This window comes from Eulemur rufifrons, chromosome 8 (assembly GCF_041146395.1).
Source record: "Eulemur rufifrons isolate Redbay chromosome 8, OSU_ERuf_1, whole genome shotgun sequence".
Lineage (NCBI taxonomy): Eukaryota > Metazoa > Chordata > Mammalia > Primates > Lemuridae > Eulemur > Eulemur rufifrons.
Window position 1 is genome coordinate 11,956,071 of NC_090990.1, and position 24,987 is coordinate 11,981,057.

Sequence of the window (24,987 nt, forward strand, 5' to 3'; positions counted from 1 at the left end):
TTCCTAGAGTATGTCAATTCTTTTTGAAGTGACAGGCTTCACTTCATTCATTTCTGAGGAAAATGTCTGCCAAATACCCAAGCTGAATGACCACAATTTGCCTGTCAGCCGCGCTTTCAAGCACTAACCGGGTCCACGAGAAAAGCAGCTGGCTCGGCTTGCATCGCGCATATAAGCACATGAGCGCTTTTCCTCGCGACAACCTTTGTACCTGGGGTACAGCAGAGGCACTTCTTGTGTGCTTCTCATTTTGTTACACTGAGCATTAAAAAGATTATACCCAAAAGTGGAGATTTAATAAAATTAATTTGTACTGCTTCATCAAGGACGTCCTTCAGTGAAACCCCGCAGGGCAGTGCAGAACCACCTCCTCACACTAGGGCACCGATAGCCTCACCAGCACTAACGGGTTTGCACCATCAGCACAAACATCAATAAAGTAAAAAGTGCAAATAGTATCTTAGGATAGTTATGAAAACAGCTTTGTCCTCACAGATTCCCTGAAAGTCTTGGGAACACCCAGGGGTCTGGGAGGCAAATTTCAAGAACAGCTGCTCTCTCTGGGTTAAACCTGAGCAAAATGTGAACATCAACAGTGGGCCTCAGTGCTTATAGGGCAAGTAATTCTGTGAAAATCTCCTTTTGCCTCACACTGTGGAAAAAATGACAGTTACATGGGGGTGAGTCCCCTCTTTTCAATCAAGGGCCAGTTGCATTTGCTAGGAATCAGTTCTGAGGTAAAATAATCCTTCATCAAAAGGAAAGAAGGAGGGTGCCTTTTCTGAGGACTGTCTGGCAGACCAGCACAAGGGAACAGTGAATTGTTTAGCACTCAGCTTCCTCTCTAACCACAACCCCTAGTACTTGGCACTCAGAGCGCAATTCTCCTGCCAAGAGGACGCTGCTCCCCACTAAGGGACAGCCCATCAGATGGAGCAGGAATCAGAATGGCCCCTGGCCCAGCCCAGGTCAGGTTGGAGGCAGCCTCAGGCACGGCCAAGTGGAAGAACTATGGCCGGCATATTCCACAAGCTAGTATGAGCAAGCCAATCTATAGTTCAATCTATAGTTTTATCTGTAGGATAAAAACTTGGCTTTATTTATTCACTTAATAATTTACTAAGCAGTTATTATATGTTAGATAACATGCTATATACTGGACTTAAAAAATATGACCACAGAGGACTATAGGAAAAAAATATGTATGTGTGTGTATATGTGTATATATATACACGCACACACATATATATACACACATTAGTAAGACAGTCCCTGGATTCAAGGAGCTCACAGCTAGTCTAGTAGAGGAGCGGATATTCTAAGGAGCAGCTGACAAAGTGAAAGAGAACATTCTAGGCAGAGAAAACAGCCCACAGCCACAGATAATACTCAGAGGACTAACTTATGCAGACACTGTCCTGAGCACTTGATCTGCATTAAGTCATTTATTTTTCACAACGCTACAACTGGAGACTGTACTCACATTGTATAGATAGGAAAACTGAGAACACAGTCACTTGCCCATGGTCACAATGCTAGTAAATGGAAGAACTGGGATTTGAACTCAGTCTGCTTTAGAGCCTTGGATTTCCACCACTGCACCACACTGCATGTGCAAAGGCACAAGGGCAAGAAAAAACACAACACTTTCTGGAAGCTGCAAGTCATCTGATGTGACTGGAGAAAGAGGTAGTCCTTCACAGTTAACCACTTCGCTCTATGCTTTGTATTTTCACGCTTATATCCCTCTAAACTTCCTTCTCAAAAATCCCAACCCATCTCTGCCGAACTAAGGCAAAGGCAGCACTGGTGCCCATCCAGGTCAGGTGAGTTCAAGGCAGGGCAGAGGCCTCGAGGAGGCAGGGCACAGTGCTGGCCAGGGAATGAGGAGGGCCCTACCCTTCCGTCTTAGACTTCCCTGCTCGGCCCAGTACCTTGTTCTTCTTGCTGGTCGGAGCAGGTGGTTTAATCAGCTTCTGCAAGATCCGCAGGCACATGAGGGTAATGTTCTCAACCACCACGGGAGTCTTAATGTTCACAGCCATGAGGAAAAGGCTGAGAGCTAGGGACAGGCAGGAAAGGCAGAGTCACAAACATAAACATACCACACCTGCGCTGGCAGAGGCTGCCCAAGAGGGGGTTTCCCTCCACCTCTCCCCCGCTGGTACCAGGACTGCACCGGGGGACCCCTTTCCTTTCTCTGAAATGCCCCTAACTCACCACAGCGTAACCGGAGCTCCCAGCAGCTGTCCTCCTTTGAGATAGAATCTGTCAGCAACAGCATTTCGTACTGAAGGCTGCTTGCCTAGAAGGCCAACAGGAAGAGCCATGAGTAGAGAAGTGTCTGAAGGCTCAGTCTAAGGACTGGGGTTAGGCACAGGCTGATTCAAGGACTCGTAACTAAAATGTCTGGTCCCAGGGGGCTCCATCAGGGAGACAAGGGAGAGACAGGGAGCCCCTTGTGCCCAGGCTCTCTCCTGGGAAAGCCACCCTGGGACTTAAGCTCTGCAGGGTGCTGTGCCTTCCTTCCCCAGTCACCGCCACACGAGGCCAGGGGAAAAGCAGGTGCAGGGGCACCAAGGGACACACAAGGAACGTGAGGAAGGAGTCAGAGAGGACGGCTAGGCCAGCTCACCAGATCGGGATTGGCCCAGTGGCCCTTCAGGGCTGTGGAGACTTTGCCGATAATCAGGTCGTTCATTTGCTGGGTGGCTTCTGGATTGTCTCTAGGGAGGAAAAGTAATGGAGTCCTGTTATTCGTAATTGGTATGTCCCTCCTTCTGCCTGAAGGAGCCCAGAGAAAATGAAACCAATGCCTAGGGCTACCTGGCCCCAAATATTCTATTCCCTTCCCCAGGGCAAGACTATAGCTTTAGCCTCACAAAATCCTGGTCTGTAATAAAAAGGGGCATGTCACAGCCACCTTGCCTGGGAAGAGACACTAACTGAGGGAAGAGCAACACCAACTTAGGGGGTCCACGTCCCAGCCTGCAGAGCCACCAGGTACTCCATGGTGTGTCACAGTCTCCCAAACCTGGGAAGTCACTCTCAGTCTTGGTCACAACTCTTTCCTCATCTTCTGCTTTCACACCCTTTCCTACAAATCCCCTACTTTTCAGTCTATGCCCCTAACATTATTATTAACAAAAAACCAAGCTGTATCACATCACTCTTTTGCTTCCCAACACACTTTGAATAGGACTCAAAGGCCTTACAACGGCCTAGACCGTACGGGACCCAGCCGCTAGCAACTTCTGACCTAACCTTCCTCCCCTTTGCTCCCCCACTGTATGCTCGTCTCCAGCTGCATGGGCCCCCTCCTTGCTCCCAGCATTCCTGGCACATGCCTGCCTCTCAGCTCTCCCCCTGCTGCTTCCGGGGCATGTGGCCCACTGCCAGAGATATTGGCGTGGCTTGTTTCCTTCTTTCAAGCAGGTCTTTGCTCAAGTGTCACCCCCTCAGAAGTCCTCCTTGACCACCTTATCCCAAACAGCAAGTCCTCCTGCAATCAGGGTTGCCACTCCGGCTTTATTTTTCATCACAATCTTATTTCCTGACATTATAGTGTGTAATTATGTGTTTATTGCAGTTATCCCCAGCTAGAATGTAAGCCACGTGAGGGTAGGAACTTTATTTCATTTACCACTGTATTCCCAGAGTCTAGAACAGTGCCTGGCATTCAGCAGATAATAAATATCTGTTAAATGAGTGAATAAATAATATAGCAAGTAACATTTATCAAGCACCTAACATGCTCTGGAATTTATCCCACATATGCAGTAAAAATACACATAAAGCTCTGGGTGCAGGATCTGGTACATACTAAGTACTCAAAAAAGTGAGTTATTATTTACTGAATTATTTCATCCATCCTCACCACAAACCTTTAAGGTATTTACTATTATCAGTATTTTTCAGATGAGGCAAATATAAGCTCAGAGAAATTAAGTAAATTGTCCAAGGCATGTAGTGCAAGGTATCAGAGACTAAACCTGGGTCTTTCTTATCCAGGGTCTAAGCTCTCCCTCCCTATGCCCCACTGCTCCACTGCACTGGCTTTTTTTATGTGAGTCTTTTTCTTTCTTTTTTTTTTGGGGGGGGGGGGGGGGAAGGGACAGAGTCTTGCTCTGTCACCTTGGGTACAATGCAGTGGCGTCATTATAGTTCACTGCAACCTCAAATTCCTGGGCTCAAGTGATCCTCCTGCCTCAGCCTCCCAGAGTGCTAGGGTTACAGGCGTGAGCCACCATGCCCACCCCATGTGAGTCTGTCTTAAGTCCAAGTGCCCAGGCCCTCCTTTCTCCTCCCTCACCAGGACTCAGAGACAGTTTCTTTGGGACACCACACTAGCACCAACAAAGTATAGGCCAAATATACCATTTACAAAGAAACCTGGGTTCCAGCGCTCTTCCCAAGTTTGCTAACCAAACCCTGGATGTCTTGCCATTTCTCCTGTTATAAGCTACCTAACCTGTTGGGCAGTCAGAAGCACAATTTTGTGCACCCTCTAGTGCCCCCAGCATCACTGCTGCCAGCAACCCCAGCGCTAGTAGGAATTACTAGGCCCGTAACTACAGTGCAGACTCTGACCGAGTTAGGAGGCACATGAGCTGGCGGACCTCCTCCCGCATGGCCGCGGCCCCTCGGCGAAGATTGTAATCAAAGAGCTCCCGGATAAGGCCCTGGGAGACAAGGATGTGCCTCAGGGCTGGGTTGGTGGCCAGGGCCCGGAGTAGAGTGATACAATGCTCTGTGACAGCCGAGGCGCAGCCATAGCACTTGGTGGAGGAGGTGTGACCACAGCCTAGGACGGAGAGGGCGCGGTACTGGCTGGCAGTGAATGTGGGCTGCACGGAGGTCCGGGATGATTTGGTGGCCGCCTCCCTTTGCTGCAGGTCATATTCCAACAACTCTTTGCGTGAAGCAAAAACTTTCTAAGAAAAAAAGACAAAAATAAAAGAAATTAGCTATTAAAAAGAGGAGAAAGAGGATGTTAATTGGAAAATTAGCATTGCTTTGAAAAAACTGTACATGCATTATATAATTTAATCTTCTCAGTAACTTAATCCCCATTTTAAAGTGAAGGAAGCTGAAGCTTAGAGGGGTTGGCTTGATCGAGGGAAGTGGCAGAGTCGAAACTCAGTCTCAGATGGCAGGCTCATGCTCTTAACTCTCACGTAACAAAGACAAAGGTCAGAAACTTATACATGTGTAGCAAAGACGGCACAATTTTAGGGAGCTGGCAGGGTCAACTGGTGGATCCCCTTGTATGAGGCTCCCCTGTCTGTGGCCAGCCTCCCATCCATGGAGATTAGGTCTGTGTGACATTCCACCTGACATATGGCCCAGCCTGGTTGACTGCACTGGGTGTGTCCTTACCCCTTGCAGCCTGTAAACAGGTCATATCAGAAAAAGAGGGAACAGAATCTTGGCAACCAATTGTGGGTTTTTTTTTTTTTTTTTGAGACAGAGTTTTGCTCTGTCACACAGGCTAGAGTGCAGTGGCGTCACCATAGCTCACTGCAACCTCAAACTCTTGGGCTCAGGCGACCCTCCCGCCTCAGCCTCCCAGAGTGCTAGGATTATAGGCGTGAGCCACTGCAGTTGGCCTTGGCACCCAATTTTTCAAAACCAGTAACCCCTCTACTAAAAGATGGGTTGTTAATGGTCAAGAAAAACAGATCTATGCAGTCTTCCCAACTCCATTATTCTCAGTTTTCTAGCATGAACTCAGCTCTCTGACCAGTGCCCAAAACCACAGGAGAGATGCTGTTGGTGCAGCCACCTGCCCGCCTTTCCAGCTGGACCGGGCAAGCGCTACACCAACAACTGAACTGCTGGCTGATGAAACAGCACTGCTTTGAAGATGACACCGATAACTTGGACAAGACACATTCAAAAGCTGCTCTCAAGTCTCTACCTGGATGATTTTGGAGAGCTCATCAAAAGAGTTCTTGCAGTCTCCACAGTACTCCTGAGCCAACTGCAGGATGTAGCGATTCACACTGGCCGAGGTGGAGCTGATGCCCCCTGCTGTTCCGGAGTCATCCTGCAACCCCAACAGGTAAGCTGTCAGACTTCTCCCCGAAGATGATCTCGCCCAGGGGCAGACTTCCAATCACGACCCAAGGCCTGCTCTCAATCTAAATGCCCTCCTGGCTTGGGATTACCTGTGGCTTTTCTGGAGCTGCCTCATTAACTTTGCAGAGCAGGTTCTCCAGCTGTGGCCGGTGTCCCATCAGCTGATGATACACTCGATCAGCTTTGTCCAGAAGAGTGTTGATGTTGGATACAGCCTAGACAAGAAGGGAGTCCTGAGTGAAGGCTTTTCAGCATGACTTCCCCTGAGTAGTCCTAATTGCCAACCACTTACTGAAACATTTCCTATAAGTCAGGCACTGTGTTTCACACATCTCTGTTCTTCACAATAATCCCAGGAGGTGGGTATGTTATATGTATGATATATAATGATATACAATGCTGAGAGAAGTTTATGCCAGGTCACACAAGTATTAAAAAGTACAGCTGGAAGTAGGACTTTTGTCCTTCTGACTTCAAAGCTAAATGTCCTTCATTATCCCAACAGTCCCCTCCCTTTGCAATGCCTTTTAATATCCAGCTCCCCGCCCCTCCCCGCCCCCCCCCAGGTAATGCCGGCTGGTGGGGAACTAGCCCCTGGACAAGCTAATACTGAGGGAAGGCCAACGGCCTCAATATGTAGCAGTCTGTGGGACAACACAGGGCAAGTCATCCACCTTCTTTCTGCCTTTCCAAATCCAAAGTTATTTGTCCCTTGAGATACTCTAGTTTCATTACCAACTAATACCTCTCTGAAATCCTGAAACTATTGTGTTCCAATATATTTTATGCAATTCTTTGCTCCTACCCAAAAGCTGGGCTCTGAAACTGCTGCTGAGTTGAGGAAGGCTTGGGCTAGAAGGAAAAGTGCACTGCACTATCCAGCTTTGTCCAAAGTTCAGATCAAGGCCACTGTCCTAAGTCTAAGCCAGACCCAGCCTCACCTTCTTCCGGTCTTCCTCATTCTCAATAGGATCCACCGCACAGCAAGGCTTGGCATAGAGCATGAAGTCAAAGCGAGCATATTTACAGAAGCCACAGGCATTGCAGAGAAAAGGATCCTTTTCATCATAGTTGATGGATCTGAAGAACCAAAATGTTGGGGTGAGTGTGGCAGCAGAGGGTGGGTGGGGTGGAGATGACTCTGAGGAGATGGATTGTACCACATCTATATTCTAGAAACTTTGCAGGGACTACTGAAGGGACATTAACTAATCAGTGACTTAAGTAACCAAATAAAAAGAAAGGAAGACCCAGAACTAAACATGAGGACCTCCTTCCCAGCCCTATACCCACCCCTGCCACAAGATGGGAAAACATACACACACACACACACTCACACTCACACACACATTCTTCCTCCTCCCTCTCTACCCTTGAACCCACTCTACATACCTATAATTCTCTAAATACCATAAGGACACCAGTCACTAAAATTACCCACACTTAGACTGTCAGAAAAATACAAGGAACATGCACAGCCCTGGTCTGGGGAACGACCACTGGCTTACCTGCATTTGTGACACTGATACACATTCTCTCCACAGTTGCCGCAGACCCCTGGGTTGGCAGGGACTGAGGCACTACAGCGTGGACACTGCAAGGTCTCTGTGGAGGCTTGGTAATTTTCATAGAAGTCCGCAAACTCAATCATCAGGTTGGAGGCCACGATGGGCAATGGCAGGTCAATCTTCACCTCTGTCTGCCCAGGGGTCAGCTGAACCTTCTTGGCTTTGTGCCAGCGAGCCGGCCTAGGAGAGACAGTGTCAGAGAGACGGAGAGAGAGAGAGAGAGAGAGAGCCTGAGATCCTCTCCTTTAACCCTCAGTGATGACAGTCTGACAAGACGAAGAGAAAGACTGTCCTATGTATTTTTCTAAGGCAATTAAGTGGTTATGCTAAGGGGAAAAAAATTATTCAAATAATAGCAAGCTAATTTAAAAAAAAATTTTCCCCTGTCTCTATAAAAAGGAAAGAACATACAAGTGCTTTGTTACAGATGATACCTTTTGACATTCTAAAAAAACAACAGAAATGCATATCAAGGAAAGACATTACTCTAAAAGCATGCCACAATGAAGCCTGTAATCCCAAGAGATACAACGATGACTGCCACCGAGGTCCCATTATGACCCAACCTTGGATAAAGCTAGGCTGGCTTTATTTAGAAAGGGAGAGGGACATAACCAGTCTGGACAAAGTGCTAAGTAAAGTCATAAGGTTAAAGTCATATAATAATTTAGAGGTGATTTTATTAATAAAATTAGAGGTAATATTTACTGAGTACTTACTATATGCTAAGCTCTGTTCTTAGCACTTTACACATACTAATTCATTTGATCCCTAAAATAACACCCTGAGTGTTATTTTAGTTATGGAAACTGAGGTTAAGTAACCTTTCCAAGATCACAGAGCTAAGAAGTAGAGCTGGGATCTGAACTCACATGGTCTACCAGCAACTGTGCTGACTCAACACAATAGAAAATCACATCACCTCCTCTAGAGGAGAAGGAGTCATCCTAATGGGCAGCTTCTACTTTCAGGTCACCAATGTTAAACTCTGTTTTTCAAAGGAAGAAGGGGAAACATCCTTTAGGCAGAGCTCCTGGCCATTTGTTGATGTGGAACACTAGCCTTATTCTGTCTCTTGGAATAATAGCAATACTTCTGTGTGCAGAATAGCACTGCAAGTTTTAATACTCAAGTAGTATCTACCTATATTCTCTGTCCAATAGCAATGTCTGAAACTTCAATAAAAAGAGATTTGTCTCTGTGAAAGTCAACATGACAACCCACGCTAGTGCCTCTTTTGGCCCATGTAAGACACACCCTGATTCGGACACTGGGTACACAGGCTAGGAAGATCCAACATCAGCAGACAAAGAGGGAAGGCGCCATGCAGAAATGGAAGGAATGTGTACTAGAGAAGTTTCCTGAGTAACACTTCCTGCTCTATGAGCAAGAGCATAGCTGTCTTAATCCAAGTAATGGCAACTATTTCCCAACATAGAAAGTTTTGTATAAGAATAGAACTGCTCTAGTTAAAACCGGAATGAGAAGCCTCGCAGTTTCCTTGCTCAGCTTCCCCTCCCTAGGCGGGCTATTATGGAGCTTCCATACACCCCGAGGGCTCTATTGGACTAACTTAAAAATAATCTTTGTCAACATCCTTACAAACTGGGGTTTCACTTTCATTCCTCAGCCCACAAATGAAGTAGCTAAAAGGACATACTAGGCCTCTAGGGATATGCTGCTTTACCCTGTTCCCGGAACCAAAACCAACAGCTGGTGTTGAGCTTTATAAACCTGCTGCCCCTCACCCCCCGAGCCTAAAAAGCCCATACTTGTTTTTCAACTCCACGATGGCCTGCACAGTTCGGTTGTTGTAATACAGGTTGATGGTTCGCACCATCTTGGTCCGTTTCAGATCTCCAATTTTCACTGTCACTTTGCTGATGGTGTGACTGCCAATGAGCTTCACAACCTGCTGGGTGGTGGTGTATCGCGTGTCCACTTTAATAGAAGACAGCTTGATATACTAAATACAAGAGTACACAAAACACGGTATTAGTTTAAGACTCATCCTGCCTTCTTAGAAATTCATCAATGTAGCCCACTGTTCATTCATAGATGAAGTTTCTATTTAACATAATAAATGTGGCAGACAAGGGTTCCTACTATTGGTGACCAACCATTAGGAGAGGAACATCTATGTGATAACAACTCATCTTTAGAAACGAGAAACCCACTGGACTATAAATCTCAGAACTGCTCGTGTTAAAGATGTTACTCACACAAAACGGCACTTCTGGATTATTGCACACCAGGCAGGGATCGCTCTCCAGGTAATAGCCATCAAACTCCACTAAGCCAGATAAAGTGCTAAGGAAGAAACCAGTTTTAGCGTAAGGAAATTGTCATCTTAGGAAGCACTAAGCTTCACAAAGGAGCCATGACAAAGGAATGGCTCAACATCCCCCAAAATGAGACCCACTTTGTGAGAACACAAGGAAATAGGAGAAATCCCAATAGGGTTTAGAAGTCACAGGAAGGAAATTTCAATCAATTGACCTTATTAGATGTTTCCTATCTTAAAGCTATCCTTCATGAAAATCCTAAAATGCATTAAAATTTGAATCAAGGGTACAATTAAATTTACTGAAAATCATTGAACTACACATTTAAAATAGGCAAATTTTGTAGTATATAAATTATACCTCAATAAAGTTTTTTTTTAAGAACAGTCACTACTAAACCAGGGAAATAATAAACTCAATTTAACCAATGCCCTCTTAAAAAAAAAATTTTTTTTTAAGGAAGATATTTTCTATAAACTTGTTTTATCTAATTTAGATTTAAACCCTTGAAACTAGAGACATTTTTAATATTAGGTTATTAAGTATGAAATGTCCAATTTCCTTAAGTACTAAGTTTGACGGCTGGTATGTCTGACATTTCACTTTGACACTTCTTGCTTTATTTATATAGAGACGGCACATCCTCAGTCTTGCAAACGCAGGTTTTGGCTTGTGATTATCTTTCACATTTTTTTAAAGCAATTTTTGTGAAATCATGGTTAAGTCAAAAATACGTGTTATTTTCGAGTGTGAGTTCTATCATGGAATCAATGCAGCACAGACAGCTAGAAATATGAACAAAGTATTTGTGAAGGATGTGGCTAATGAATGCACAGTATGTCAATGGTTTGACAAGTTCTGGTCTGGCTATTTCAATCCTGAAAATGAGCACGTGGGCGACCTGAGACCAAGGTGGATAATGATGAGTGGAAAGCAGTAGTGGACGCGAATCTATCTCAACCTTTTGCAAATTCATCAAACACCTTTCACGATTTCACTGCCTCTCGCTCTCCAGGTTTCTTCGCTGCTAGCATAAATAGCTACCCTTAAGACGGCAAAACTGTGTCAATAGTTTAGGCACATACTTTGATTAATTGTACTGCTTCTTGAGATATAATAAACTACACTTTTGATTTGAAATTGGGTATTTCGTATTTAATGACCTAATATTACTGCTACCAAACTTTGAATTCAGTAATTATACATTTTGAGTAACTTCTATATGCAAGGCCCTGGGCTACATGGGAGGGATTCAAAGATCAACTAGACAAGTTCACTGCTCTCCCAGGAGCTTATCAATTCATATGTAAAAGCCTATCAATGTGCAAATAGCTACTCAGAATGTGGACTAAGCTTCCAGTAAGTAGAAAGCAATATAAAGCTCACTTATAAATGTTAGAGTTGGGGTGGTTGGTAAGAATGTGGTTTTGAGTCCGCAGAATCTCCACAGCCTTCTGTGAATACTCCTTCAACTGAAACAGAATTCAGTAAAGAAATACAGTTAAAGCCCATGGGAAAGTCTTATGGAAAAGACTTTTGTCTTCTGCTTTCTAGCTGAAGATTGCCCTAGAAGTACCAGACTTCTCAGTCTCCATTCAGAATTACACAAAGCTGGGCCTAATTCCTAATCATTTAACAGATTCTATCTCCTTTAGAATTTTTCACAATCTTAGTGATAGGTACCCTTTTCAGACCTTGTGGGGGAAAACCATTTTTATTTTTATGGAGAAGCCATGAAATGGTTATCTAATTGCAGAAACATTTTCTTCTTTTTGTTAGAGACAGGGTCTCACTTTATTGCCCTAGCAGGAGTACAGTGGCACAATCATAGCTCACTGTAGCCTTGAACTCCTGGGCTCAAACAATCCTCCCACCTCAGCCTGCCAAGTAGGTAGGACTACAGGTGTGCACCATCACACCTGGCTAAATTTTTTATCCATTTTTTCAAGATGGGGTCTTGCTATATTGCCCAGGCCGGTCTCCAACTCCTAGCCTCAAGAATTCTCCTGCCTCAGCCTTCCAAGTAGCTGGGATTATAGGCATGAGCCATCAATAATTGCAGAAACATTTTCTGGTATATAATCTGGGCTACCAGTAAAACCAGGAGCACTTTCTTTTCCAAGGGATCTCAATGAGTTGCATCTTCTTTCCCTGTTTTGACCTACATTTATTATCTACATATATCTAGATAATAAATGCTAGCAAACAAGTACAATTCAGATTGTACCTGTGCTTACCAAGAAATGCAAAACTAGATATATTTAAAAGAGATTTCATATATGGACCAGTATCTAGCTTGGTCATAATGCTCTTAACTCATGACAAAAAAGGTTAAATACGGCAAGTCAGCTTCTCTGACCATAAATCAACTGTTACCTTCTTCTCCGTTTGTGGAGTTTTCAAGGAGAAATATCCTAGTAGGTCCACAAACTGGGCAGCCTTACGACCATAGGCCGGGAGTTCTGGCCATATGGACCACATCAGATCTAGCAGGAGCTCCTGTTGAGATTTGCTGGAGTTTCTATAGATAAACGACAGCTCAAATTACCATGCAGCAGAGAACCTTGAAGCTCCTTTATTTATCATCAAGACTTAGATATTGCTTTTGTAGATGTATCTATTTCCCTATAACTACGGGTTAAGTTTGAATGGTTTTGTTGCTCTTTTGACAATCAATCCCAATAGGCATAGTATACTCATTTGCTATCTTCACGAGGTGGTCTGTTCCCATCACATGTTACCCCAGAGCAGAAACTGAGCTTGTTTAGCCTAAAGAGTCAAGCCTGGTCATTTTACAAACTCCTAAACAGCCTTCTGAGTGGAAGACATACCATCTCTTGCCCATGACATCAGTTTAATGGCTAAATAGCAGGTAGAGCAATGAAGAAACCTCTAATACTCAAGAGGATTCAGGATGGTGTAAACATCGACACTGTGACCATGAGTATGTAACATAAAACCAAAAGAGAACTACGCATGCACCCTGGTCCCAGACCCACGCAGATCTGCCAAACCAAGCCCTAGCCCTACCTGTAGATGTGCAGCGTCAGGCAGTGAGCCTGCCAGCGCACCGAGGAAGAATTGGACTCTAACAGGAAGCACCGCAGAAACTGGATCAGGGTTTCCTTATCAGCAAATTTGTTCAGCTGGTTCACCAGAGCTGTGCACAGCTGGTCCTCCTGGCTGCCTGAGCTCTCACCTGCAAGATCAGGGCAGGACTGTGGGCTGAAGAGTAGGAAGAAGTCCTCCAGTGTCCTAAGGCCTAGGCTACCAGATGGAGAGGGAGAGAATTCTATCCATTTCTGAAAGTTTTTACTTAAATGGTTACGTTTTGCAGAACAATTTTCAGTTGTTTACTGGGGGACAAATAGGTCAGCCCTAAACAAGACGCAGGTGGGGCATTGATAGTATAGTGGTGAGCATAGCTGCCTTCCAAATGAGACATACAATAATGTCACCAAAAAAAGCACGGGATAAAATGCTTACATAAGCCTGGCACTGAACAAACAGAGTTACACTGGAGGAGGAATTTCCTTTCAAAAGTTTCCTATCTCCAACTGTCAACACTACTACAGGCCTACACAGAGACATCAGAGCATTCACTGGAGGAATGTGAACTGCCACCATTGCTCTCACCCTGGTCACCTGTCTCAGGTCTCCAAGGGACATAGAAAGCAATGAAGCTGATGAGGGGGGGTCAGCTAAGAGAGCTAACGTTTGTAGAGCATCTACCTGTTTACTTAACTCTGACAAGCACTCCACAGAGTAGGTGTTATTATTTCACAGAATAAGAAACATGGCCTACTAGCAATGTTCACTGCACTTCAACCTTTCCTATTACTGTCACTCGGCATGAGAAATCACATTGCTTAGGGTGTCATTTCGATATAACTGAAAATGAGACACTAGAGAGCATCTGGGTTTTAGGCCCCTTGTAAATCAAGATAAAGACCTTTCAGAAGAACAGAATAAACCATGTGCTCCAAGAGAACTTTAAACGCATCACCACGGTTACCAAGACAAGAGGGTGACCCTCACCATCTTTCTCCTTTTCCTTTTCCTCTTTCTTGCTCTTTTTAGTGGAAGACTTGGACTGTGTTGTGGCTTGTCCGGAACTGGCAGCCACAGGGGCGGAGGAAGCAGCACTGGAGGACCCTGCAGAAGCCGCCAGCGCAGCGAGCACCTTGCTGCCGCACAGAGCGCAGGACAGCAGCTGCAGCAGTACCGGAGACACGCCCTCGTCCACGAGGAAACTGACTTGGAGGAGGAAGTACAGGACGGCTGTAAGCAGAGGAGACGAGGCTCAGCTCTGAGATGACACCAATTAGATGTACATACAAGACCAGGAGCAACTTCTCCATACAGCCCAGACCGCCCTATTCCCACCAGCTTTCTTATCCAAGTTTTCTCTCCTGGATGTTGCAGAGAAGTTATAGCCTCTGTGGAAATCTCTGGAAAGCATTGTAACAACTACAAACAGACTAGATCCAGCCCCCGCTCCTTTGAATAAAGGACTCTCTAGATGCCACCTGTTCCTCTTGAGCTTTACTGCCACAACCTAGAAGTCACATGTTCCTCTACTTTGTGCTCCTATGGCACCCCAAATTTTAACTATCAGCCCTCATCACTCTTCAAAATTTTTACTTATCTTCTTTGCTAGCTGGGGTAGGGAAACCTCTAGCCTTGGGGCCACATGTGGCCTTCTAGATCCCTGAATGTGGCCTTTTGACTGAATCCAAATCTTATAGAACAAATCCTTTTAGTAAAGGACTGGATTTGGGCGAGGGGCTGCACTTGGGGATCTGGAGGGCCACATGTAGCCTTGAGGCCACACGGTCCCCAGCCCCAGGATCCAGTTCAGTGCTTAGCACATAATATGCCTCAGTAGACAGTTCCTGAAGGAATGAATGAATAGGTGAATAAATGACAGCAACCAAAAGGAGCAGCATTGCTTACAGTCGTCTTTGATGCAGAACTTCTGCCAGTTGATGGTTCGCTGGGCAGCAATCTCTGCGCAGGCTTTCAGATGCTCCATCTGAAATGGGAACCGATCGTAGGAAATGAGTAATTCCACTAAGGAGCCCAACAAGCACCACACCTGCTGCCAGGAACGGTCATGGTTTGCAATCTGAACATGACCTTCTGGGCAAGGCAGGTGCTCGCTGGGATGTCTGGTGAACCTGGGACCAAGGAACACACACTACTGCAGCTCTTACTGAGCCTGCCTTTGTTCTACTCCCCCAGTGCAAGGCCCTTTGTTTTCAGGGAACCTTCTGTCTACTCAATAAGGTGGCAGGCAAAGGTAGACCATGACTTGAGAAACTACAATCCAGTTTACTTTTCTTGCTACAAACACAATAGCAAGGACACTACATGAGCAAGCTAGGTGTCATTAATATCAAAGATGTTCTTTCTAGATTGCTCACATGCAAAATATTCAATTTATTCCCCTAAGTCCAAATAATTTCTTTTTGGGCAGTAATGCATTTTTATACTCCAATCTTCACCATTTAGTATTCAGGGGCAAAACCCAAAGGTGTACAAATAAGTTGGTCCTCTCTGTGATATGAGCAGATGGCACTGGTAAGAAGCTCAAGCCACCCACCTGCCAGGCGGGGTGGGAGTGCTGAGGGGAAATCCCACACTCTGAAGCCAACTACACATGGTACAGCGCTCCGCCAGGGGGTATGGATCTACCCTGATCTCAACCCTAACCACGACGTTCTCTAAATAGTTACAAGCCCCGTGCTGTTCTAGCCCATTACCCACTTGGATGAGCCTCACCACAGGCCCTCGCCCTGCCCTACCAGCTCCCAGCCCTCGTACCAGGCTGATGAGTGTGTCGTACTGCAAGGCGGAGCCTGAGCTGGCTGTAACCACGCTCGCCCGGAGGAATATCCCCTGCTCTTCTAGCAGCTTCTTGATCCCACGCACATGGGAGTCCAGGGTGTGCAAATCCCGGAGCTGGCGGTATTTCTCCTTTGATCCACAGATGAAGAGCAGAAGTTTGCGGACTTGGCGGCGCACAAATGGAGTCTGCTGGATCATCAGGTACTTGAAGGACAAACAACACAAAGAGTAAACAACTCTGGGACTGTATCTGTATCAACAATGGCTCTTATACCTTGGGTTTTAATCAACCATTATTAAAAAAATGATGAGAAACACAAACCAAGCAATTTCCTCTTGGCCAAGCCAGCCTCTGCTGAACTTAAGTATTCTTTAAAGGAGCCAGGAGAAAGAAAGGTAGAAAAAGAAAGAAATTAAAGAGGAAAATATCAATATTCACACTCCTCTTCCTTAAGTACTTAGGGACCTACAAGGATCCACAGGGAAGCTGGCTGGCCACCACAGTTCCCCAAAGGGAAGTTATTAAGAAGAAAACTATTCCAAATCTCTTTCTCAAGTAAAAGAGCTAAGAAAGAGGTTGGGTTGCTACAACTATATAACTTGAAATAGTCATTTGAGGTTTGCTAACAGATTATTCATCCCTGACTTAATCTACCTCTTGCTTGCTGTGCTGGTTATTAAGCTACTGTCTCTCAGCCTCCACCCTGCACCCCCATACTCTGCCCCATGGTACCCAGTCCAGAATTATGCGAACTGCACTGCCTGACAGTTGGCTCCCTCTCAGGTTCTGCCAACAGGGAGGGTAACTGGAGGCAGGAGGAGAAAGAAGGGCTTGCTCCTGTCTGTCTGCCTGCAGTCCCAGCAACACCCTGCAACCTGGCAGCTGCAGTCGGCTCTAATCACCAGCTTCTTTCAGTACTCCCAGAATCAACCACATCACATCCCTCAGAGCACGCCCTCCTCAGAGAGCTATGTCTCAAGTCTGCTGACCTCTCCTCTTCACACATGGGGCAGCTGACAGCTACTTCTTGTAGTTACTAACCCGTGTTACCTCAATGTTTCCTTTTTGGTTCCAAAAGCTGTTTAAACAATTCCCCATACTGAAATCCCTGTTAAGGTAACTAGCATACTTTCTGTTTCCTGACGGAATCTAAATTATTAAGCTTGCCCATTATCACACACGTGGGGAAAGTTAAATATACAGAATCAGAAACTAAAGCAGATGGCTTGCTTTGATTCACAACTTCCACGGTTCCAGCACATAGTATATTCCAGAAGGGCAAGACCATGATCTAGAAGGGCGAAGGGAACTCTGCAGGCAGAGATACCGAATGAGGAGTGGGAAGAAAGGGCCCATAAAGGCAACTGCAGGTGTGTCCTTGACTGACTGGCACACCACTTGGGGCCTTCACTTACCTCTGAGAGAAAGTAAAACCATGAATGATCAAAGACAGGAGGTGGGATTCGAGAATTGGTGTCAGCAATCTTTTTGATTTGGTATGGAAGCCGCAGGACCATCTCTGTTAGAAGTTGAGTGTAGGCTTCAAACACATCAGCAGCATGACCCTGAGAGAAGAATATGTGCTTGAGAACTTATGACTGCCAACTTCCCGTGACAATTAAGAAAAAGGCGCTCACTGCTCACTAGGCACACTACATGCTAGAGTTGGGAATGGGTGCCTTTCAAAGCTGGAGCCACCACTGACCGACAGTTTAATTTATAAACCCACAAGGCCCCAGGCTCCTGGGGGCAACTTAATTACATACAAAGGTTACAGTGAAGATGGATCTCCCTGTTCCTAAAAGTTCTAACATTCAATCTGTGGTTTTTGATGTTAACTTGATTGTACTCTGCTTACCGAAAAATCACTGCTAGAATTGAAAAACTGGTAGTGGGTAAGGATTTCTGACTTCTATGAAATATATTCCATTCCCCACAACCAAAATTTCCCACGCTAACAGGAAATATTTAAATAAACCAAGGGGGTCAAGATCACAAAACTCAGTCAAGATTCCTGGGTTCACACCACACAAAGAAGCAGAGGTACTGAGAGGTTCGAGGATAGAGGAAACAACAGCTATCCTGCAAGCTACGTGGTCCCACAAAAAGAATCTATGAGTTTGAGGGTACAATGTATCTCCTACATTCCATCCCCAGTTATTCACCGGCTCTGTGCCAAGTACTGGAAGTGTCAACATCGCTAACATATGGCCTTTGCTGACAGTTTGGAGGGGAAGACAGACAAGCGAATGTGTGCAGAGTGCTCTGGAAACCCAGGGAAAGGGTCTCTCGATCAGACTTGGTAACAGGGCAGTGTGTGTTAGGGAAGGTTTTCCCAAGGACCCAGTGCTTGCACTGGGTCTTGAAGAAGGTCTAAGAATTACCTAGATAGGAGAAGAAAGGGACGCAGAGGGAGAGGAATGAAGTCCAGGAGGGACAGCATGTACAAAGGCAATGTGTCACATCTGGGGAAATGCACAGACTAATTCTGATTTGGTATGGAAGCCTCAATATCATCTCTGGTAGAAGCTGAGTAGGGAGTTGCGGGTGACAAAACTAGAGAGTCAAGTGGGTGGCTGGGTCCTCAAAGAACATGCTAGGCACTGTGCCATGTCCTTTACAAACAACCTCATTCAATGCTCGCAACAGCCCTATAAAGCAAACACCATTCACATTCTCATTTTCTAGGTGTAGAAATGGAGGCTTACTGGGGTTAGACAGAACTTCTCCGTGCTTCAAGGCTGCTAAGGAAGAACACTAGACGGGACTTGTTCCCAAACTCAGCCAACCAAAAAGTGCATCTTCTTAACAGGCCTGTTCAAGGGCCTCTTTGTGGGGGGAGCATGGGGGAATACCTGACACACACACACAGGGTTAGGGTTAGGGTTACGGGGAGCATGACCTACCACCAACGACGTTACCTTATACATTCTCATCTTTTTCTACAAAGCTTAATGTGAAATGAGATGACTGCCTGATTTCTGTCAATTCCTCGGGTTTACGAAGTGGCAGGAACCAGAATCCCACAGCGGGCTGGGAGATGTGGTCATCTAACACATCATCCTGAGATTAAACCCCCAAGGCACGCTGGCTCCTTCCTGAGGCTCCTCGCCCTTAGCTTCTTCAGCTTTATGCAGAGTCAAGAGAAGATGCTTTGGAGGAGGGACAGGAGTGTTTCTTTGACCAGGGAAAGACCTCACCTTCACATACTGGCGGAGAAAGAATGGGCTCATGTCGGGTGGGGATGAAGTAGTGTGTGGTTTCAGCAACTGGCTAGTCACCACAGGCTCCTCGTCATTCTGTTGGCTCTTCCAATATTCTAGCAGAGACTTGAGCACATGCAGGCAGTAGTCCACAGCCCCGGAACTCAGCAGGGCTGCTGCTGTGGCACTGGAGATGAGGGAAGATGACTAAGAGGGAGAAAAAAACACACAAATAATAAAAATGACTTGTAAAGACAGTGTGAAATTCACATTTACAATAGTCTTAGCTATTATGGGAGTGAGTGAATCAGTCTCTTGCATTGGAAGTTTCCCAACTAGTTCAAACATTTGTGAAGTTGTTCAAAACTTTTTTGAACAACCACATGGTAAAAGAAACAAATACTTTTTCTCAACTCTAACCTCGCTACGCACATGTGCCAGAAGCCAGAGAGGCAAGGATTAGGTAACACTTCCCCTAGGAAGGGATGGGCTTTCTTTTTCCTTGGGCAACTAGAAAAGCAGCCCATTTTAAGAAGGGAAGAGAGAACTTTCCACTATAGGCACTTAACAACCCCACCCCCCATAGGAGCTCTTCCATAGAACCAGCTTCCAAAGGAGATGAGGGTGAATGATCACATGCATAAAAAAGTAGGAGAAAAGCTAGTGTAAATAAGACCATTAGGAGAGGCTTGCAAATCCCAGCAAACCCCACAGCTCCTAAGCTCATTAAGATTGGATGCAGTTCAGCCTCAATTTCTACCTTCCCTGCTTTGTGCTAATCTCCTTTCAGCACACACACATCGCTTTCTTTCTGCTTTATTACCATACCTTATAGCAACATACACTAGGGGAATCCTCTTAACCACTCTGTGCCTTGCAGAACAGGCTACTGCTTTTCAATAACGGAACTTCCAAACCCTTTCACCCCTCCATTGGAGGGATTGTTAGCAAATACCAGGGCTTGGAAAGGATTCTGAAAAAGGTGGAAGTTTTTCTGCTCTTGAAGAGGTGACAGCTTAGAATCTTACTCCCCTCAGGCAACAATGGCTTTATTCTAACAGACAACTATCACCTCTGCCCCGACCCTAGCAACAACCAGACAATCCTCTTACCTTTCCCCAAACCCATAAGCTCAAAGCAAAAATACCTCACATATGGAAGACTTGGATCCAGATTTGGTGCGGGACATGAAGACACTCAAGAGTCTCATTACTACCAGATGGACTTCATTCAGGGCACTGCGCTCATTCTTCTTGGAGACATCCTGTGGCAAAAGCAGAAGCCCAGAAGCCTACACTTACTTTAAGCTTGAGGCATGCTCTGAACAAGATTCCCTCGAGCCCATCAGCCCTAAATGTTTCTCAGATTGAATCAAAGACAAAACAAGCTCCAATGTATCTGTGGGACTATACCTGGGGTACCTAGAGTCCAATACACTTAGGAGGCCATATTAAGATACAAACAACCGATTTAATGTTTTCACCTCATCAAGCTATAATAGTCTATGATGATAGGAACTTCCTCTTATTCCTCATTTATGCCCAGGACCCAAAAATATACCTGGGCCAAAGCAGGCCCCAAATACATTTTTGTTGATCAGTAGAACTGGAACTCTCAGTGGATGGTTACCCCTTGAAACTAGGTGAAGTTCCTCTGAGAGAGGAATGGGAATCTGAGACACGATCTCAGCCCGATCCTGCTTCTCACACAGTTGATTCTCAAATGTTACCTTCTTATCCATGCCCAGCTCAGCAATAAGCTGGGAGAGTAGGTTGTCCAGGGCCCCCTTGTCTTTCTCGTCTTCTCCATCCAGATCTGTAGTGAGCATCAGAATGACCTAGAAGTCAAAGACAGAGAAAACAAAAAAGCCAATTTCCTAAAGAACAACAACGCTAAACATGATGTTTCAGAAGAAATCCCAATCTTCCCGACTTCCTGTCAACCATAACTGTAATCCACTGGAGTGTTCTAAATTCCAGGTAGCTAAAGCTTAAGTGTCCAGAGTCAGAAGAGTCAAATTTTAATATATGCCATGCTTGACATCACAGAAAATTTTGTAAGAAGTTTGTAAAATTAATTGACTAACCTGTATCACATCCAACCAAAGTAGCTGAGACAGGGCAGTGTACTGAGCAAAGAATTGAAGAACAATTTTGCCCTCTGAGGAAGGCAGCTAGTAAGCGGAAGAACAGCTATTGGAAGACACTCTAATACTCACCTATATATAGAGAGAGAGACACTAGAGACTAAGATTCACAAGAGCAGGCTTCTGCTCCTGGTTCGTCAGTAACTAGCTGGATGAATTTAGGCATTTTTAAAAAAATTTCTGACCCTTAGACTTCTCATCTATAAAATGAAGGCCTGTGACTTACAGCTCAAAATCGTACTCCATAATTCTGTGACCCAAACAAAGCCTTCCAGGTCCTCTGGAAGAGAGATGTGAACATGCTAAAGGATGGTCCAACTACAGTGTGACAGACCCAGGTGAACTAAAGGATACCTGCATGTATGGGATGGCCCGGACACCTCCAACATTTCGTAGCTGAGGCAAGGTCTGCAGTAATCTCTCCAGCAGCATCAGCCGGACCATGTGCAGCCTAAAAGGCCAAGGAAAATACATGAAATCTGAGCTGGTACACAAACAGGTGCCAGCTGAATAGTTCTTTCCCCGTGCCACCAAGGTAAACAAGGGGCTTAATGCTTAGGGACAACCCTAGCATTTAAAAAATGTTAAGAAATGCCTACTTGGTATATCAGCAACATAAAAGGAAAGATCTCAATCTGTTAAAAGGCACCAACACTATTCTAAAATACAACTGATGGCACTGAAAGAAAACCTACCTACTACAGGAAAGTTCAAAATATTTCCCAAGCAATCAGGACCTGGTCATTCTCCGTATCAAAACCAAACCTCCAATTACGAAGATTTATGGCTTTTTCCAGCACGTGGCCCTACTCTGCCTCCAGGCATTATTTTCTGGAATTTTTCTATATACACAGTGGCACAGTGATCCAACCCTTTCTTTTTCAAGTTTCCCAGGTCCTTAGGAAGGCCACTTATTTCCTCTCTCACCTCTTGTCTATCATTTTCCTCGTGTAAAAATTCAATCTCAATACCACCCTTTCCTACTGGACCCATGAGTTTTCTTGCATATTCAATTGGCCCCTACCTAGCCTTGTTCATCTGCAAACATACAGCAGACTTTCTGTGCTAAGTGCATGCCTCTGGATCTCTAGCTAATACAATGATTCGAGAGGACCAATAGGAAAATTAATTAATTAAGGTCCCATTGATAAGTTGGTTGGAAGTCTCACCTAACACACAATCTCACACAGATTAAGAGTACAGTTGGGGAATGAATTAATGGATTCACTTTCATAATTAGTAAGCTGTTCCCACCTCATTTTACCTTAGGGACTATTTGTAAGGAACCATATATCTATATACATTTTTTAAATATGTGATTTTCACATATTACATATCTTAGTAGGTTTTCAAAATATTTTCAAAATAATAAAAGTGTGAAACAAGTGTGAAACAAAGTACAGTGTCTTACTTGAATAATAAATGATTATCATTCCAAAAAGAACTCAAAGGAATGAGTTCATTGTTCTTCAGAATACAGTAACACATAAAAGTCCATGCATGCACCCATTAGTAATTAGGCAAGCTATGTAGGGACTATAAATGAATAAGAATTGCTCAGGGGTGCATGAGGTAAGGATTTGCTTTGAGATGGATTGATATCTTCAGATTTGGAGAACAAACATGTGAATATATATAAAAAGAAAAAAGTCAATAAAAATGAGCAGAATCTGGACCTGGATCAAGATCATTCCAGATTATTTTCAAATTCTTAGATGGTACTCTTAACAAAAAAATAAACACTGTACCAAAAATCACAATTTCCTTTTCTTTAGTGACTTAAAGTAAAATTCAGTTTTATTATTTAAAACAATTCACTGACCAATTATTTAATTAACTTATTCAAGAATAAAATTTAACTCAAAATCACCACAGAGACTTCCACTGCCAATATGGCTGGGTTACCTAACTTGACCCTCCTCCCCAAAAGTGAGACTCCGAGAAAGATATAACATCATTTTAGAAGCAATGATGTATCTCAAGGACTGAAATCACATCGTATGTCCCCCCACCACAGTAAAATTAAAACATAAATCAAAAACAAATAGGTAAGTAGAAAATCTCCAAACATTTGGAAATTTAGTAACATACTTCTAAATATCCTATGGGCCAAAGACTAAATTATAACAAAATATTTAGAGAACAGTTTGAATTGAACAGTAATGAAAATACAACATTATCAAAATATGTAGGCTGCAGCTAAAGCAAGGTTAAGAGGGAATTTTAGAGAAAAATATACACTTTTAAATATACATTTTAATTTTATTTTTATTCAAAAAGATGGGGTCTCGCTCTTGCTCAGACTGGTCTCAAACTTCTAACCCCAAGAAACCATTTTCAATTCTCTCTGTAATTGATTTGATATAATTCTAATAGGACAAACAAGACAGATTCAGAATACTTTCTAAGATTTTAAACTGTTTCAAGAGTTTATTACCTTTTATATTTCAAAACAAACATATTGTTATCACCACTCCACCTCCTGCAACTGATCAATCCTCCCATTCCTGAACTATTCTCAGAGAGGCACACCTCTTAACTGTGAATGAGTAGTCTGACCTGTTGCTAGTGTGGACATCTCCTTCAGCTTCCCCTTCTCCTTCTCCCTCCGAGCCATCTCCTTCCTGGTGCCCAGTGGTGGTGCTGATGGCGCCAGTGCTTGAGCTGACACTTCCTGGTCCAACTGGATGCCCCTCAGCTGTGGCGTCACCATAAGCACTGCTCCGGCCGGATACTAGAGGGAAATGGTTATAAAAGCACAAGTCAACTCCCACAGCGTAATGGAACCCAGTGCATTCTGAAGTCATTAATGATTAGAAGATAACTATTAGCATGAGAAAATTTTTTCTTCTATATGAAGCTAAATAAAGTCCCACAACACTACGTTAAATCATTCTCGTGACAGCCATTCACATTTCCCCATGTATGAGACCCATCTACAGGAACAATCTTAATTTCAGATGTTGATAAATTTCTATCTCATACTTCAGAGGAAACACACACTAACATAGGAATCTAGAAATTACCAGCTACTCTTAATCTCCTCCATAAAATTGTCTATATCCAATTGTTAACCACAGACTGATTTACAAGGTGACACTGAAATGTCATGCTCCCTCATACTAGACCCCCATCTTAATCTGGCTAGTATACTGTGGAGATGGCCTGCTATGTTAACAAATCAGATCACTAACAATAGCATTGCCCTAAAAAATATCTTCCCCTATTAAATATGGAGCAAAAACCAGAGGTAATGCATTTCAAGGTCACACCATAATTGTCTTAGATTAAGCACAATTTGGAATTATGCATGTCACTGCTTTTCTCCCACTAACAGGTAATTAAAAGCAACCTATAAACATTTCAATACTAACCTCATTGAGCATAAGCCATTATTACTGATCATTTGAAACTCCAGGGTTGAAGTCAAATGAATTCCATAAGACTTTCAATGATTCCCCACAACTTCTCTTTGCAAAAAGCAATCCCAGGACCTATGTTGTCCCCACCCTCTGCCCAAGGAGACAGGACCCCCAGGCACATTACCACTGTGCTCGCCAGCCACTGAGTCCACTGCACTTCCCCCGCTCTCCGAGCCCACACTACCACCATGGTCAGCAGGAGAGGTCCGAAGGGTAGAACCATCAGTCGCTGCTGTGCTGCCCTCGTCGTCTGAGGCTGGAGCTGAGAGAGTAACGAGAGCTGTTACAGGTAAAAACCCCTCCTTGGAGTGAAAGCATCAAACTACATAGTGCAGAGGACACAATGCAGTCTATATGTCCTGTCATCAAAGAAAAAAGGGAAAGATTTGTTTCACTGGTTAATCACTAACAGGAACAAACACTATACACAG

The 24,987-nt window shown here is 44.3% G+C and overlaps 1 protein-coding gene across 1 annotated transcript in view; it reads right to left on the reverse strand.

Moving 5' to 3' along the window:
- The window catches only part of UBR4 (ubiquitin protein ligase E3 component n-recognin 4), a 127,812-nt gene that overhangs the window by 32,893 nt on the left and 69,932 nt on the right, over window positions 1-24,987 (reverse strand). The window contains exons 59-81 of the mRNA XM_069479418.1: window positions 24,681-24,818; window positions 23,694-23,868; window positions 21,489-21,585; window positions 20,718-20,825; window positions 20,136-20,252; window positions 18,986-19,195; window positions 17,201-17,350; window positions 15,761-15,988; window positions 14,891-14,969; window positions 13,973-14,215; window positions 12,965-13,133; window positions 12,311-12,455; window positions 11,321-11,406; window positions 9,872-9,959; window positions 9,422-9,615; window positions 7,590-7,829; window positions 7,023-7,161; window positions 6,171-6,296; window positions 5,921-6,049; window positions 4,591-4,934; window positions 2,636-2,726; window positions 2,221-2,305; window positions 1,935-2,062 (exon numbers count right to left, since the gene is read on the reverse strand). Of these exons, the coding sequence (XP_069335519.1) occupies window positions 1,935-2,062; window positions 2,221-2,305; window positions 2,636-2,726; window positions 4,591-4,934; window positions 5,921-6,049; window positions 6,171-6,296; window positions 7,023-7,161; window positions 7,590-7,829; window positions 9,422-9,615; window positions 9,872-9,959; window positions 11,321-11,406; window positions 12,311-12,455; window positions 12,965-13,133; window positions 13,973-14,215; window positions 14,891-14,969; window positions 15,761-15,988; window positions 17,201-17,350; window positions 18,986-19,195; window positions 20,136-20,252; window positions 20,718-20,825; window positions 21,489-21,585; window positions 23,694-23,868; window positions 24,681-24,818 (3,509 nt within the window). The remainder of the gene's footprint in view (window positions 1-1,934; window positions 2,063-2,220; window positions 2,306-2,635; window positions 2,727-4,590; window positions 4,935-5,920; window positions 6,050-6,170; window positions 6,297-7,022; window positions 7,162-7,589; window positions 7,830-9,421; window positions 9,616-9,871; window positions 9,960-11,320; window positions 11,407-12,310; window positions 12,456-12,964; window positions 13,134-13,972; window positions 14,216-14,890; window positions 14,970-15,760; window positions 15,989-17,200; window positions 17,351-18,985; window positions 19,196-20,135; window positions 20,253-20,717; window positions 20,826-21,488; window positions 21,586-23,693; window positions 23,869-24,680; window positions 24,819-24,987) is intronic.